Below are 15,977 nucleotides of genomic sequence, written 5' to 3' on the forward strand. Positions count from 1 at the left end.
TGTCTGAACCTAGTACTTTCTCTGAAGCCATGAACTGTCCTGAATCTGAGAAATGGTATGCTGCTATGGAATCTGAAATGAACTCCTTGCATGATAATAATACTTGGATTCTTGTTGAAAAACCTGATGATTGTTCTCTGGTTGAGTGTAAGTGGCTTTTTAAGATAAAGAATGAGGTGGACCATGTTAGATAGAAAGCTAGATTGGTTGCTAAAGGTTTCACTCAAAAGGAAGGTGTTGATTATGATGAAATCTTTGCTCCTGTTGTGAAGTTCACCACTGTCAGAATTATGCTTGCTTTGTGTGCTCATTTCAATTGGGAATTAAAGCAAATGGATGTTACAACTGCTTTCCTGCATGGTGACTTAGAAAATAACATCTACATGAAACAGCCTGAAGGATTTGTTGAAAAAAACTTTCCAAATCATGTGTGCCTTTTGAAAAAATCTTTATATGGTTTGAAACAATCCCCAAGGCAATGGAACCTTAAATTTGATCAATGCATGAGAAGCATGAATTTCACTAGGAGTAAGTTTGATCACTGTTTGTACTACATGAAATTTGGTACTCCTGTTTACTTGCTCTTGTATGTGGATGATATGGTGATACTTGGTCCTTGTCTGAAAACCATTAAGCATGTTCAGAAGTGCCTGTGTGAGAGTTTTGATATGAAAGATCTTGGTGATGCAAAGAAAATCTTGGGCATGTGCATTGAAAGAAATAGGGAGAAATCCACATTATTATTGCATCAGTTTGATTATGTGAAACAGGTCTTGAAGAAATTTAACATGGAAAATTGTAATTATGTCAATGTGCCTCTTAGTTCTCACTTTGAGTTAAGTAAAAAGCAATGTCCTATGTCTGAGTCTGAACTTGCAGAAATGCAGAACATCCCTTATGCCAATGCCATAGGTTCTGTCATGTATTTGATGATAAGCCCTAGACCTGATATTGCCTATACTGTTTCTTGCCTTAGTAGATATATGGCTAATCCTGGAATGCCTCGTTGGGAAGCTGTTAAATGGTTGTTCAGATATTTGAAAGCTACTGTGAATTGTGGTCTCTCATTTGATAAATCTGATGATGGGGTCAAATGTGTTGGTTATGTTGACTCTAATTATGCTAACAATAAGGACAATAGAAATTCTACCACCTCCTATGTGTTTACTCTCTGTGGTTCTTGTATTAGCTGGAAATCTCAATTGCAGGGAATTGTGGCCTTATCAACAACTGAATCTGAGTACATTGCAGCCACTGAGGCTGTAAAGGAAGCAATCTGGCTTAATGGAGTTCTATCTGAACTTCAACATATTGATGATATATAAACCCTTGTTGTTCTCTGATAGTCAGTCTGCAATTCAGTTATGCAAAAATCCTGTGTTTCATGATAGAACCAAACATATAGATGTCAGGTATCATTTCATAAGAGATGTTGTTGAGAGAGGTGAGATCATACTTGAGAAAATACCCTCTGAGTTCAATCCTGCTGACATGGGTACTAAGTGTCTTCCTGTTGCCAAGCTCACTTCTTGTCAGAAAACCTTGCATATGAGCCTATAGTAGTCTGGTCCTGCATGTTTTTCTTCTTGATTCTCTTTTGCATGTTGTTTTGGATGTTTCCTTCTCTTCACTTATGTTTCTTGTGTTCTGTTTGTGTGTGCTTGTCTTGTTTTGCTTTGGTCTTTTGTGTGTCTGATCTGTGAAGTTTGTGTCTTGTGTGGTGTTGCTTTCTTGTTGATTGAGTCTGTTGTGTCTTCAATGATAACCTCTTTGGTTTGAGAATGTGGTTATTACCTTTGGGTTGGTCTCTGTGGTTTGAAACTGAGTTAAATATTCTTAATATTTCTCTCACCCTCTCTTGTCTTGACTTTGTGGCAGATAAGAGTAAAAATGGGGGCTGTGATGACAACTCCAACTCAATGGATGGCCCTTCCTTGGTGACTAAATGATCAATGTGCCAAAGGTGGATATGTGAGGTTGGCCCATTTCTCATTTATCTTCTCTTTCTTTTGTCTGGGCCATCACTTGGGCCCAAAACCGAGCCCACTCACTTCTTCCAGTCCATTCCCAAACCCCAGCCCACTACCCCTTCTGATATACCCCACCCAGCCCCACTCTCTCTCTCACTTTTCACTCTGCGCCGCTCCACCTAACCCTAATCCTCTCTCTCTCTCTGACCCCTCGACTCCTCCACCTTCCACCGCCCTTTTGCCTTGGTTTCTCCAGCGCCTTCAATGGCGTTTCACCCTACCGTTGCTGCTGCTCTCCTTAAATCCCTGATGCTCTCTCATGTTGGGATAACCGTTATTATCAAAGTGAGAAAGGCTCTGCTATTCCTTTCAAGTGTGGTTGTTTTCTTTGATAGTACGGGATTCCCTGTGTGAGTGGAGGTATCACCGGGCTTTCCTGATCATCGGAGCCCTGATTGGTGGTTACCTGAAGTAGATCTGAGCCGCCGGAGTTCTGTACTTGGCTCCTGTTGTTGGTGGCTCTGCTGAGATCTGAGAAGCCGCTCCATATCCATCACTTTGGTCTTGATCGAACTGCTGCCGGAAGGGTTGCCGAGTTCTGGGGAAAATCTGAGCCCCACCGTGTCCCGAGGACACCTTTTCCCCTCTCTGAACTCTCTCTTTCTTTATCTTTTCTTTTCTTGTATCTCTTTACTCCTTTTCTTTCTCTTATCTTGCAGATCTGAAGCAGAAGAGGAAGAAGACCTTGAAGAAGAAAAAGAGAAGGACGAGCAAAGAAGAGAAGATCTGAAGACCTGAAGCTTAGAGAAGTTAAAGATCTTAAGCAGAAGAAGAAGACGAAGACTCAAGTGCTTGAGCACGAGTGGGGAAGACAGGAGGTTCGGGAACCAAGCGGTGAACCCTGGCTAGGCGAAGATACCCAACAGCAACCGACACCAAGCTTTTGGAATAACATGTTTTTACATTTGATTAACATTTTTTATTGGGTAAATTAGGTGATAGATCATAGAATAGAGATAGTGCGCAACCGCCTTTTTTTCTTCATATTTTGATGAAACATATTCTGAATATCGATCATTTTTATCATTCATTTATTGATAGAATACAAATTGTGATTACATAATATATTCATGAATATTACACTTTATTTAGTATAACATTTTTATCATTCATACTCTGTGAGTAAAAAAAGTTGTGTTATGTTCATTGAAAAAATGTCTCATTCATTGAAAATTTGTAACTATTCGTTACTTGCTATAGTCCTGAATAATATTATTGATATCTGATTCATAATTGTAAAAATATTTAATATGAAATATTTTGAACAAGCATATAAAAATTACGAACATTTAAATAAATTATTCGAATATTTTTTGCATATAAAATATTTCGAATAAGTGTAAAAATATTACGAACACCTTAATAAAATACTTGAATTTTTATTGCAGCAACAAATTTTTTTAAAATAAGCGTAAAAATATTACGAACACCTTAATAAAATATTACGAATTTTTTATTACGAACACCTTAATAAAATATTTAACATGAAACTTTTCGAACAAGAGTAACAAAATTACAAACATCTAACTAAAATATATTATACAGATTAAAAATTGCAAATATAAAACATTTTTTAATTTTTTAGCCCATGTACTTCATTTGTGTATTGAATTCCTTGATTGTTTGTTTCTTATAAGATCTTTTTGTTTTTTGGAGTTGGGCTGAAACATCACAAATGGAATCTGAATATATGAACTTTCAAATTAAACAATTGATCTCGAATCACCGAGGAATTACGCCAAAGAGGAGTGGATTAGAGGAATCAATGGCGAGTACTGCGTGCATTGTTGTGTACTCTAATTGTAGCAAATTTGGCTTGGAAGTTTGTTTAAATTGAATGGATATTCGTAATGTTAAAATAGGTATCCAATTATTTTTGTTCACATTTATATTATTTTCATTCATAAAAATTTGTAATATTTTGAATATTATTATTGATATCTAACTGAGAATTATAAAAATATTTAACACAAGATATTTAGAACAAGTGAAAAAAAGTTACGAACATCTAAATAAGATATTAGAATTTTTTTTTTGTTGATATAAAATATTTAACATAAAACATTTCGAACAAACGTAAAACAATCATGAACATCTAAATAAAATTTTGAATTTATTTTTTCAACCGTAGATCTTGATGATCTAAGGGCTGAAAATGATTCTTATTTTATATCTTAAGTAGTGTACTTATTTTAGCATGAATTTTTTCTACCATGAGAGCACATCTTAAAATAAGAAATAAGAGCAATTTTTAATGTATGAATTTTATGTAGAATATGTATGAATTCGCTGTATAAAGGTATGAATTGTGAAAAATAAATTTTTGCTACCTTTGGGATTCGAACTCAGGACCATAAATCCATCCAATAGGATTACGAATCAACCATAGATCTTGATGATCTAAAGGCTGAAAATGATTCTTATTTTATATCTTAAGAAATGCTCTTATTTTAGCCCTTCCCTATATATGACAATTATTTAAATACATAAATATGTTTTTGTGTTTTTTTGTTTTTAATAAAAGAAGGAAGGATAATCATATGTAACTTGATTATATAATATCATACAATCATATATTATAAACTTGATTGTAGAACCTTATACATGCTTATATATACATATTTAGCAACAATATTGGTGACATAAAAGTAATGGCGTATGGTCTGCGGGGAACCTTATACATACTTATACATCAGAAAGCAAAAATATAAAAAAATAAATTAAAAACAAAAAGACAATTATTAACCAAAAATCTTTGCTGCCATTATTAAGAAATCGACCCTTTGGCGTTGAGATGAGTAATGTGATGTGCGTAGGAAAAACACAAAATGGTGTGTGGAATTGTGCACGAGTTTCACGTTCTCCTCGATGTGACAACAGTCCACACAAAACAGAGATGTCATGAATGTAGCCTTATATAAGGAAATGATTTTGCAGTTTTATAATAGAATCACACCCTCCAATTTGTAGCCATGGAGATAAAATTTCACTGCATTTTTGCATATGCATTCCTAATTTCCATATCCTTCCAAATGCTTTCTTGTGTAGCCAAACAACCTACAAGCCTTGCAACTGATCAAACTGCCCTTCTTTCACTCAAACAACACATCATCTCCGACCCTTCTCGCATACTTGCAACGAATTGGACCAACTCGAGCTCCGTCTGCAGCTGGATTGGCGTCACTTGCAGCTTGCGCCACCAAAGAGTAGCTGCCTTGAATCTCTCCAACATGGCTCTCTCCGGCACCATTCCACCACAGCTCGGACACCTCTCCTTTCTCATCTACCTCAACCTCAAAAGCAATCTTTTTCATGGAGATTTGCCTCAAGAGCTGTCTCTCCTTCGCCGTTTGAAGTTCATATCTCTCCGACTCAACAACTTCACCGGAGACATCCCTCCGATGTTTGGTCAGTTACCAAAATTAGAGTACTTGAATTTACGCAACAACAGCTTCACAGGTTCCATCCCAAAATCACTCTCAAACCTAACAAACCTACAATTTCTTTCCTTATCTTCCAATTCTTTAAGTGGAGAAATTCCAAAAGAGTTTGCGAGACTTCAAAGTCTAAAAAATCTGTATGTTGAATTCAATCGTCTCTCCGGTGCTATACCATCAGCCATATTCAACATATCGAGCTTGGTGGCTATAGATTTGACAGGCAATGAATTGAGTGGAAGTCTACCAACAGACATGTGCAGTAAACTTCCATCTCTTACTGGGATTCATTTGTCTAAAAATCAGCTGAGTGGTGCGATTCCCACAAATGTATCCCAATGTTCACGACTTGAGGTTTTGAGCCTTTCTTTCAACTCTTTTAGTGGGCAGATACCTTCACAAATCGGCTACTTAACATCTCTTCAGATTTTATATCTCGGTACTAACAATTTGAACGGTATGAGTTAAAGTTCTTATCACATAAATTTGTGTAAATGAGATTAGTTTGATGACACTTTTTTGGCAGGAATACTACCACATGAGATTGGCAATCTTCAGAGTCTGGTTGCAATTGCTGCTGAACAGAATGAGATTGGGGGCTCAATTGATTTCAGTATTTTCATGAATATGTCTTCTCTGCAAATCTTAGCACTATGGCGCAACAAATTCACGGGGAACCTTACAAGGGACGTCGGGAATATTACCATGCTAACCAGCTTGGAACTCCAAGAAAACTACTTAACAGGTACTGTACGACTTAGTAAGTCAAAACAACGAGTGCATGTAAATTATGCATCTTGAGCTTGTCCACAATTACCTGTTTTATTATACAAACATGATTACTCGTATCTGCCTATATTTTAGCTACAGTTTTGAAATAATAAAACCTTAATTTGTCCCAAATCTCAATCTTTTGCAGGGCTTATTCCCTCTGAAATTGGCCAACTTTACCAACTGGACAGTTTAGATTTAGATTTTAACAGATTGAGTGGTTCGATTCCACATGAGCTCTTTAACATTTCAACTCTTCAGATTCTTTCAGTTGTTGAAAATGCTCTGTCAGGGGTTCTTCCAACCCATTTATGCCATGCTTCTCCCTTTCTTCAAAGATTGTATCTTGGGGGAAATTCCATGAGTGGAGCAATACCCAACTCTATCTCTAACTGTTCTCAACTCACAATGCTATCACTTCGTAACAACAAATTCAGTGGTTATATACCTACTCATCTTGGCAACCTAAGACTTCTCCAAAAACTTGAACTGGGCAGCAACAATCTGACCCAGGCACCGTCTTCTTCCTTCATTACTTCGTTGTCAAATTGCAGGTTTCTAACTCGGTTGGAATTTGGTGATAATCCTCTATATGGCATCATTCCTACTTCTGTTGGGAATTTATCTTCATCACTTCGAGAATTCCTTGCCTTCAGCTGCAAATTCAGTGGCAGCATTCCTGTTGTAATAGGCAATCTAAGCAATTTGATTATATTGGATTTAACTATCAATGAGTTATCTGGTAATATTCCACTAACTATCAGACATTTGCATGAACTCCAAGGATTATATATGTTTGATAACTTGTTGGGAGGCTCCATTCCACATGCTGTCTGCGATCTATTCAGCCTCGATACTCTATCTATAAGCCGGAATCAATTTTCTGGTTCGATTCCTAAATGTTTGGGAGATGTCTCTTCTTTGAGAAATATTTTTCTAGACTCCAACATTTTGAATTCAAGCTTACCGCCAAGCTTATGGGGCCTAAAAGATTTGATCAATCTAGATCTGTCCTCGAATTCATTGAATGGGTGTTTACCTCAAGAGATAAGTAACTTAGGAGCAGCAATCTACATAAACCTATCGATGAATCAGTTGTCAGATTCTATTCCTAGCGCTATTGGGAAGTTGCAGAATTTGGTTGATTTGTCTTTGGCAAATAATAGACTAGAAGGTTCTATTCCCGTGTCTATGAAAAGCATGATCAGTTTGGTAACTCTTGACTTATCCTACAACAACCTCTCTGGTTCAATTCCAAAATCTTTAGAAGCACTTCAACACCTTGACTACTTTAATGTTTCTTTCAATAATTTAAGTGGAGAAATTCCTAATGGTGGTTCTTTTAGAAACTTCACTACGGATTCTTTTACGGGTAATGAGGCATTGTGTGGAATCCCGAGGTTCCATGTCCGGATTTGCCCTGCAATTTCGAATCACAAATCAAAGAGGAAGAAGGTGGAACGAGCTTCATTTATTGTTTTTGGGATTGTGGCTTTTATCTCACTTTTTTCATTGGCCTTTATAGTTGTCAGATACCAAAGGAAAGATAAGACAACTAAAGAAGTTGATGAGATGATATCCATTGTGCCGGAAAGAATCTCTTATTATGAGCTGCTGCAGGCAACTGAACAATTTAGTGAAAGCAATTTACTTGGCACTGGGAGTTCTTGCTCTGTTTTTAAAGGAATTCTAAATAATGGGAAGGATATTGCTATCAAGGTGTTTAATATGCAGTTAGAAGGTATTTCAAGAAGATTTGATGTCGAATGTGAGATACTGCGTAGCATTCGACACAGAAATCTGACCAGTGTCATAAGCAGTTGCTCCAATGAAGAGTTCAAGGCATTAGTGCTTGAATATATGCCAAAGGGAAACCTTGAAAAATGGTTATATTCTCACAACTATTGCTTGAATCTGATGGAAAGATTGAATATAATGATTGATGTTGCATCTGCTTTGGAGTATCTTCACCATGGTTATTCAACACCCATTGTCCACAGCGACTTGAAGCCTAGTAATGTGTTGTTAGATGAAGACATGGTAGCTCATGTAAGCGATTTTGGCATAGCAAAGTTGTTATGTGATGGAGATAGCTTTGTGTTAACGAACACGCTAGCAACATTGGGTTACATCGCTCCAGGTACAGTTTCTTTACATATATTGATTTATTTATTGATTGCATTTCACTTTAAATCAATGAAATTGTGTTTTCCTCACTATATATTATGCATCATGATTTTTTTTGTCCCAGAGTATGGTTCGGAAGGGCTAGTTTCGACAAGGTGTGATGTGTATAGCTACGGAGTGATGCTAATTGAAACTTTTACGAGAAAAAGGCCCAGTGATGATATGTTTTGCGGAGATATGAGTTTAAAGAGATGGGTAGAACTCTCACTTATGGAGATCGTGGATGAAGTGATGGATGCCAACTTAGTCATGAATTTGGAGGAAGAAATGATTGGCAAGAATATGCAGTGCGTATCATCCATACTTGAATTGGCTTTGAAATGCTCTGCGGACTCTCCCGGGGATAGAATCAACATGAAACAAGCACATGCAGAGTTGCAGAAAATCAAACATCGATTTTCCCAATGAGATTCAAGTAAACTATTTCAAAGTTCTATTTTATTTCTAAGATAATATTGTTCTATTACCATTTTAGATGTTAACAATTAGTTCCCCAAATACTCCAAGAATTCACCAAGCCCACCTTATCACTCCAATCACCAATTTCGCTCCCAAAGGGGATCGAACCCGGGTCTCATCACTTAAGTGAGGACCCGGTGGCCAGGTGAGCTAAGCCCCCCGGTGGCCAAATTCAATTTCCAGATTTTATCTGAAGGTATTTCAAGATTCAATAAGGAGTGCTGCAGATTTGTTTTTAATTCCATATCATCCAACTATAATTATCTAATCACCTTTCATCTCTTCTAGTTCAGTATAGCAGCTTCGGGAATTTAGATGATACAGTTGAAGGAATAGTGTAGTGTAGCTCTGCTCAGTGAGGTGGAAGTTTGAAGATGCTGAAGATGGGCTGGCAAAATTGGGCTCGTTGATATAAATTCAAGAGATTGATCAGTAATAGTAGTTTATAATGCAATATATATAATTACTAAAATATACATGCTTGGATAAAAATATTTTGGTGGGCATGTGAACTAGAAACATTACTTGTCACAACGATAAAAGTTTCAAGCTAAAAGTTTCAGTTTTGAATCCATAATAATACAATTTTTTAATTTAATTAATTTATCAAATGAAAAAAATGATGGCATTAATAGCCTTATTGAATGAGCCAGAGTTTGTTTGTAGAATTTCCATCTTTTGTATAAAAACTGCTAGTACAGAATTTCGTTTTATTGGGGCCAAGAAAACCCAACTCTTTGCAGCTCATTACCCAACGATTTATGTCTTAGATGATTTGGGAAGTAATTACACTCGATGCTGATGGCTCATGTTATGCCTACACCAAAATAGCTCCAAGAACAGATACACACAAACAAGAAATCCAATGCCCTAACAATCTAGAAGATAATATATACGTGGTTCGGTTAAAATCAACCTACGTCCACAGCAGAGTCACCAAATATCAATTAGAACTGTGAAGAATTAATGTTTACAAGTACAAGATTCACTCAAGAAGATGAAAGAGAAGACTAATCTATCAAGATCTCTCAAGTTTCTCTCACCACTTCAGTAACCAGAATCTCAAAAAAGAAAACTCACTCTATAACACTCTGTAATGCAAAAGCAATTGTAATAAGCCGAAACTCAAAAATATATCTTTTTTTAAAAAATAATTAATATATTTCTCTTGATGATATTATATTTGTAATAAATAAATACATGCATAAATAAGTAACATTTTAACATCGACTTACATAATAACTAATATGCAAGTTTTAGAGGTATAAAGATGCAACAATTTTATTAAATGAGTATCATTTTTTAATTTTTACGTTTAAATATTTTATGTTAAATATTGGATTAAAAATACAGAGAAGTGAAATGATGAGTATAACTTTATAATATTAAATTTTTAATATTGAATCAAAATACATTTCACAAACTTTTAGAAAAAACATCTTATTGTACTAATTTTATAAGCAAGTAATCAAATAACGAGAAAATTTTCATATAATCAAGCAAACACATTATTTTCGGGTTAGCCCTACAGGGTTTCGGGTTAATTTCGGGCCGACCCTATCGGGTGTCGGGCTATTCGCTTACAAGCTATTCGGGTTGTAATTTTATCGAGTTGAAAATTTTTAGCCCTAACCCTCTCGGATTGGCTAGTTAATCGGGCCAGCCCACAGCTTTGAGCTGGATTGACATCCCTAAATATATGTACTTCAAGTGCATAGATCTCAAATATATATATTTTGAAAATTATTTTGGTACGTAATATAATCACCTTTTCTATATACATGGGTATTTCATTCTCTAGAAATTTTTGAATTTTACAGCAGAATTTGTGAAAGAAAAAAAAAATCGTGCATAGATAATTTACATAATTTTACAAGAAACCATTTGAGGACAACATTAGGTATTGTTGGCAATATTTGATGCTACTTTGAAGTAAGAGTTGGTATTATTTGAACATTTCATTTAAATAAACAAAACATAAGAAAAAACTAGAAATTATATTATTCTTTATAAACAAATAAATCTCAAATTAAAGCTTTATTGACCCAAGAAATAATGGAAGGACGACATTTAGAATACAAATACAAACTTATGATTATCATAATATTGCTCCACTAAGATATTGCTCCACCAAGATTATTGCTCCACTAAGATAAGTTCCACAAAGAATAACTTGTTAAAGAGAAAGATCTGCAATACAAATTGATTGAACCGTCAGAGGGGTTAATGTTATTTTCCAGTCCTAATGCTTTGAATCATTATAATAAGAATTTGTATACCTTTAATTAATAGTACATGTTTCACAGTACAGCTTGGTTTCAAGGGAGACCAAGTCTTTGGGGGTGAGGATGATTTTCAAAACTGGGTGGATTGTGGTGTTTGGGGTAATTGTTTAATATTAACACATGTTTCCAAATTGGACAAATTAGGATAATAATCTATTTATTTCTTCTTGCATACTTTGTTGTACTTTTTGGAAGATAAACACAGAACAAACATATGAATTTTCTTTACAGTTCAATATTTTTGTTAGGGTTAATTTTAGGGGTATTGGCCTGTAAATACTCGAATTTTTTTCATTTTCTAGTTTTGCACCCCAACTTTAAAATTTGCATATAAATACTCGAACTTTGTATTTTTTCTGATTTTGTACTCTACGAATTTAACCCCCAAAACGTTGCTAAAATGGCAGTTAGATTGACATCGCAAATATACAATTACATGTTCTAAATCTCACATTGACAACAAATTTATCTGTTTCGTTATGAACTTCAAACTTCCCTCTCAATCTGGCTGTCATCTCATTAACGAAGTATACCCAATTTTATTTGATTTTTAACCAACACTTTTTTTTTTGTTAATTAATACACAAACTTTGAGCTTTTTGAAATTTACCCTAAATTACTCATATTTAATCATAGGTGGACGTGATGACGCGACAATCTAAGCGGCAATTTGAATTGAAACAACATCGTACATCAAGATTTAGCTATATCGGATTTAACAACATCTTTTCGATTCGAATTGCCACTTAGATTGTTGTTGCGTAGCCAATTCAAATGAAAAATACCACATAATAAAATTTTGGCATCCACATATGTTAGGTCTGGAGGGTTTCGAATAGGTGTATGGGGGGTAATACACCTATAGGCTATTTTTGAAAATGAAACTTCAAGCACAAACTGACTCAACCTTTTAGTTAAAAGAGTTTTACCAAAGCAAGGTTGACGACTGATACTGAGTACTCCTCAGTAAAGAGTTATCAGTTAAGTCAGAGACTTTAACTGATACACGTAAAGCTTCAGTCGAGTTTGTTGAACAGAGAAATGTTATGAATCTTACTGATTATCCGAAGATAAATCAGTTAGACTAATAACACACGCAGCGGAAAACTTTTATTTCGAAATAGCCTGTGAGATTAAACACGTTGTCAGAAATTAAATTTCTCTTTGCAGTTAATCAGTTTTCAGTTGGAGAAGGTTTGTGCACAATTAAGAATGTAAAAACTGAAATCTGTAAACAACACAGAGATTTTTATGTGGTTCGGAAAATACTTTCTACGTCCACGGTCAGTTGATCAGACCGACAACTTCACTGGGCATGTGCTTACGGGTGCACAGCAAACCTGGACAACTGAAGATCATATCTTCAGTACCAACACACCTGGTTGGATTTCTCACTCTTAGCATACACTCGGTAAATCGCTCGTTGGTGATTTGACGGCCTCCGGTAAATAACGGCGGCGCCACCACCGTTGAAAGTCGTCGTCGATCGACGGAGTTTTGTCAGAGTTTTACCGGCGGCAGGGGCCTCCGGTGATTAGCGGCGGCGCTACCACTGCCAGTAATGTTGACCGGACGGCGGTGGCGCCACTCGCCGGATCAGCGGTGTTTGCCGAAATAATAGCAACTGCCAGCGGTAATGTTGACCGGATGACAGTGGCGCTATTGTCGGACGTCACCGACAGCCACCGCCGCCGCCGGTGATTAACGGCGGCAGCTCGCCGTCGGTAATTATTTTATTTTATTTTATTTTATTATTTTCTTATTTATTTATTTTATTTATTTATTTATACCCCATAAGTATTTTCGTATTTATACATTATTGCATACGTTAGACAAAATTCCCAGTCGGTCACCCATCTTAGTTGTGCTCTAAGTCAAACACGCTTAACCTTGAAGTTCCTTTCGAGTGGTCACTAGTACAGAACACTCTATTATTAATATATCTAGTACCTATTAATTTATTTAAACTCTATTTCAATATACAATATCATACTTTCATAATATTAGAATATGTCGAGATGATATCCAAGAGATGTCGTTAATTACTGATCGGTCTCGTTTTCGTCCTTATTTTTATGTCGAAAAAATATTAATTAATTATTATTATTATTATTATTATTATTATTATTATTATTATTATTATTATTATTATTATTATTATTATTATTTATCAATCTAGTTTATAAACAATAAGTATTTTAATTTGATATTTGTAATGTATTTTGAATTCAATTGCATACGTTGAATTCAATCTAGATTAACTTTTTTTTTTAAGTACATATATTTTTTGACTTAATTATACAATCACAATAAATAAGGGATTGAGAATGAGGTAAATGCAATGTTGTTTCAAAACATGAAATAAATAGTTCAACAAAACATAAATGTAAAAATAAAGTGCAAGTGTAATGTTGTTCCAATACATGAAATAAATAGTTCAACAAAATATAAATACATAAAAGTCAGGACGATTGACCGGGGATCAGAGACCTAATCATCAGTAGGGGATCGAGGTAACTGACCCGATTGCCTCATAAACTCCTCAAACATAACCATCCGCTGCACAAGGGCCACACATGCCGCTCGTTCGGCCTCAAGTGTTGCTCGTTCTGCAGCCCTGTCCTCGTCCGCCTTTTGCAGGCGCTCCTCCAGCGTGGAGATCCATGTCTCATACAACTGCTGAGACATCCCGGAAGTGTCAGTGCTGTGAGTAGACCCCCTACTAACCTGGCTCACACCGGCACTTTCAGTGCCGTAGAGCTGTGACCTACCGAGCTGTACGAGCTCCAACTAGACCTCATCCAGTCGGTTCTCTCGTCCAGTCTCAACAGCAATGCAATGAATCTTTGCTTAATTCATACATAACAATGCATAATTGTTAGAAAATAAATACATTTCACTATGTATTACTAATATTTGATTACTTTAATCAAAGGAAATTTCGGCAGCATAACCCCACTATCCTAACTACCAAGTTCTCGACTCTACCAGCAGCTATGTTAACCATAGTGGTTCTAATTTACTAAATCTATCCGCTAAGTCTACCTGGCCCCAATTGTTCAAGCAATACAATATAAAATAAGCAATAATTAAATTAAAAACAGTCATTTGTTGAGAGAAGATCATTAAGAAGTAATCAATTTCTATCCTAAATTGAGAAGATCCTTAAGGAAATTGATTAAATTTATCCCACAATATAGTAGCATATCATTTCATCCTAAACACATACTAGCATACTCGAACATTTATCAATATACTTATTCAACAAATTTACTTAAAATTTATTTAATCATACTTAATCTAAGAAAATTATCTAAAATTTAATAAATTAACCTAATAAATTTATACTTACATTAAAACAATAGTGAATAAATTAAATAAATCAATCAAGTACGGTAGTGAATAAATTCATACTTAAATAAATTAATTAAAACAAATAGTGAACAAATTCATACTTAAATCGATCTAAAATAAATCAATTTTAATCTAACAAAAATAATAGTGAATAAATTAAATAAAATAGTGAGAGCTAGAGCTAGATTAAATCAATTTTAATCTAACAAAAACAATAGAAAATCACCGGCGGTTCCGCCGCTATTTGATAAAACACGGGTTGTTTCCTCTGTCGTCGCTGTAACGGCGGCGAGTAATTCTGGCCGGTAAACAGGCGTTTTTTTGTAGTGTTTATCGAAAATATCTCGAACTATAAGATTTAATGGTTTTAAAAAGAGTGGATTTTGAAAATAGCCTATTTGTTTTAGTAAAATTAAAAATTGTCCACTAAGATAAAAAAAAATTAAAAAAATGGCCATTGTTACCAATTTGCCCTTTAAACATCACCCCTTTAAAAATTCACACATTTCACAACCAGAAATTTTTTTATTTATTTTTTTGGCTTTGGGATGAGTGGTTAAGATTTTATATTTTAATGTTAGGTTAATTTTGTACTTCTGCTAAAAAACATTGATCATTTTTTAAATATTTTTATTTCATAGGCTAGATTTTAATTTTACAATATGAAAGTGGACACTTCTATATATTAACTCTTTTAAAAATCCCAAACTATTAGGCTTGTATCAAAAATGTTCTGCGTCTATTTTCTGGTCTCTAGAATCATTATGTGGCTCGCCGAATACTACCGTATAAGTAATATTTTATTGTTTCAAATGACATGACTCAAAATGATGTCGTTTTGTGTTATATCATTTTAAAAAATGACATCATTTTGTGTCATGTCAGTTGATTCAAATCGCGTAAAAGTCAGTAACGTCGACTTAATTTTTTAAATGATATGGCATAAAACATTGTGATTTTGTGCCATGTCATTTACAAAAGTAAAATATAAATTATACGGTGGCATTTGGCGAGCCACATCATGATTTTGTGGACTGAAAAATGGACACAACATATTTTTCATACAAATCTAATAGTTTGTGGTTTTAAAAAAATATTTCTTATAATTCAGGATATTTTTTATAAAGCTAATATAATTTAGGGTTTCATATGATATTTGCCCTTTAATTGATAAGTAAATACAAAACTCCAAGCCTAAATCACCAGTAATATATATACATCCAACATCCTTGTCTTATGCGAAATTGAGTTTATGTATTCTTTTTAGATTTGTTTAGAATTAATTTTTTTTTTGAACATATTTGTTTAGGATTAATTAAGAAAATGAAATACGGTCAAATGAAAACTAAACCAGCACAATAATATCGATCAATGTGTGATGTTGTGGCCGTCTCCATCTCCAGTCTTCGTCTTCGCCTGTGTCTCAAGTCTTCACCTTGGTCTTCGTCTCCGTC

General features: G+C 34.8%; 1 protein-coding gene across 1 annotated transcript; it reads left to right on the forward strand.

Moving 5' to 3' along the window:
- The first annotated feature begins 4,991 nt into the window (after positions 1-4,991).
- Positions 4,992-9,704, forward strand: LOC131012858 (probable LRR receptor-like serine/threonine-protein kinase At3g47570). The gene is made up of 4 exons (XM_057940848.1): positions 4,992-5,924; positions 5,994-6,212; positions 6,387-8,378; positions 8,490-9,704. The coding sequence occupies exons 1-4, from the start codon at positions 5,003-5,005 to the stop codon at positions 8,831-8,833; spliced, it is 3,477 nt and encodes a 1,158-aa protein (XP_057796831.1). The 5' UTR covers positions 4,992-5,002; the 3' UTR covers positions 8,834-9,704.
- The last annotated feature ends 6,273 nt before the right edge of the window (positions 9,705-15,977 follow it).

Source organism: Salvia miltiorrhiza, chromosome 2 (genome assembly GCF_028751815.1).
Source record: "Salvia miltiorrhiza cultivar Shanhuang (shh) chromosome 2, IMPLAD_Smil_shh, whole genome shotgun sequence".
Lineage (NCBI taxonomy): Eukaryota > Viridiplantae > Streptophyta > Magnoliopsida > Lamiales > Lamiaceae > Salvia > Salvia miltiorrhiza.

Bases quoted from the DNA above. Each gene is read 5' to 3' on its own strand.
- LOC131012858 (XM_057940848.1), top strand. From the start codon at position 5,003: ATGGAGATAAAATTTCACTGCATTTTTGCATATGCATTCCTAATTTCC. The intron at 5,925-5,993 runs GTATGAGTTAAA...CTTTTTTGGCAG, and splicing joins CGGTACTAACAATTTGAACG to GAATACTACCACATGAGATT. The intron at 8,379-8,489 runs GTACAGTTTCTT...TTTTTGTCCCAG, and splicing joins ATTGGGTTACATCGCTCCAG to AGTATGGTTCGGAAGGGCTA.